The following is a 1850-nucleotide window of genomic DNA, read 5'->3' on the forward strand; positions in this document are numbered from 1 at the left end:
CTATCTCTCAACAAGAATTTTAGAAACTCGAGATTAATCAAAATAATACAACTATTTTCTACCATATATTAATTACCATTCTTAACTATTTTATAATGTGCATTAATTTTTTCATGTTTTCTATAGATAATGGGTTGAATCCTAGATTAATTATTACTTGTTGAGATTAATTATTGTTTTCTACAAAAAACAACATATAGAATATTGATTATAGAAATATGAATACTTGTTCCGAAAAATTTGATTTGTCCTATTTTTTATTTAGAGAACCAAACTATTTATGTTGTGCTTTATTTTCCAACGATTATGTAGAGGTCTCATGTTCAAAATCTTGTGCAGCCTTTCAGGATTTGATTGGCAATATTTGTCTTTTAATTGTGTTAAGAGTTTGCCCCCAAAGACCTTACAAACATTATAGTGTGACATTTTTGTCACCTCCACAAATCAATGCACTTTTATGAGAATCTAGTATGTGGTACTAGGTGCCATCTATTTGGTTGTAATAATGGGCCTATAATATGGTTGTATCAGGAAACACAAATGAAATGTTATTAAAACTTCCAATGCCTCAACACCATTGTTCCTGGGGCATGAATTATCAGGACAAGTAATGAGACCCAATATTTCTGTTATGTACATTTATACATCAACCATTTGTGGAACTGAGTCAGTCAGGCTTCTTAGGGTTGTGGTGAAGTTGAATGCAGTTGTCGTGTCGTCGTAATCAGGAAAGTCGGACAAAAGAGGAGTTGTCATTGTATTGTCGATGCCTTTGTATTGTAGTATTAAAGTAGCACTGGTGTTTAAGTATTGTGTTCCGCTAGGTTGGTTGTTGTATACGCGGGATCCAATGTAGTAGAGACGTTCTTCTTGGTTAGTTGTTAGGAGCACTTCCATAGTGTTGCCTGGGGTTATCACAATAACATCAGCTGCGTATGGTTGCACGTAAACTGCATCCATTGGCACCACAATCATATTGTGCTGAGCTATTTTGAAAAAGGATGTATGAATCATTGCAGTGTTTACGATCCTCAGCAGGTAGGTTTTCCCCATCTCAACCAAAAAGTGCACAGTATCTGCATGCATCGATGTTTTATTGATTAGTCACTTTTATATTGGAATTGGGTAATACTCTTACAATTAATTCTAATATGCTAGATGAACATTTGTAATATAGTTATTATAAACCATAACAACTTTAATTAGTAATTAGTTGTTGAATGTCAATGAAACTTTGGATATTAAATCAATAATAGGTGTTAAATTAATAAATGTAGATATCAAAGGAAGGAACTGTAAATTATGATCCTTTGTTAGATTCTTCTTGGGTTCCAATATATTAGATATTCACATATAATAAAAATTAATATAATAATAGATAAATAATAAATAATATTTCCACCTACCTATAAAAACCAAATGTAGATATAAAATTAGTAACTTCTATTATACGTTCAAATATTAGAATTAACGATCACTATCATCTTCTTATAAATTATCTTGATTCTTTTTATCATGATTTCAATTTTCTCCTTCTTAATAGTTCATAGATGGAAAGTGTTACAAACCATAGGAAGAGCATGGGAAAAAGTCGTCTGGCTAGCTGTTAATGGTGTATGCATTGGAGTCATTTGGTACACCTCCTATTGAAATCGCCTCCGCTAATACATCTTCGACTTTAGCATTCCACCATTCACCTGTCCATCATAATGTAAAATTCATCAAATTGGTACATAACTTTTAGAAATATTGTTTAATTTTTCACTAAGAAAAAGGATAGAAACATAGGCTATAGTATGAGGAGTTTTAAGCTTTTTATATGTTTTTTAAGATATTGGATTTAAGGATGA

General features: G+C 31.5%; 1 protein-coding gene across 1 annotated transcript; it reads right to left on the reverse strand.

Moving 5' to 3' along the window:
- Positions 1 to 639: 639 nt before the first annotated feature.
- LOC149530741 (laccase-11-like) lies at positions 640 to 1086 on the reverse strand. The gene has a single exon (XM_089808236.1). It carries the CDS (start codon positions 1084 to 1086, stop codon positions 640 to 642), a length of 447 nt encoding a protein of 148 aa, XP_089664362.1.
- Between the last annotated feature and the right edge of the window lie 764 nt (positions 1087 to 1850).

The sequence above is a fragment of the Cupressus sempervirens genome, chromosome 11 (genome assembly GCF_028749045.1).
Source record: "Cupressus sempervirens isolate cs-2001-9-10 chromosome 11, ASM2874904v1, whole genome shotgun sequence".
NCBI classification, from domain to species: domain Eukaryota; kingdom Viridiplantae; phylum Streptophyta; class Pinopsida; order Cupressales; family Cupressaceae; genus Cupressus; species Cupressus sempervirens.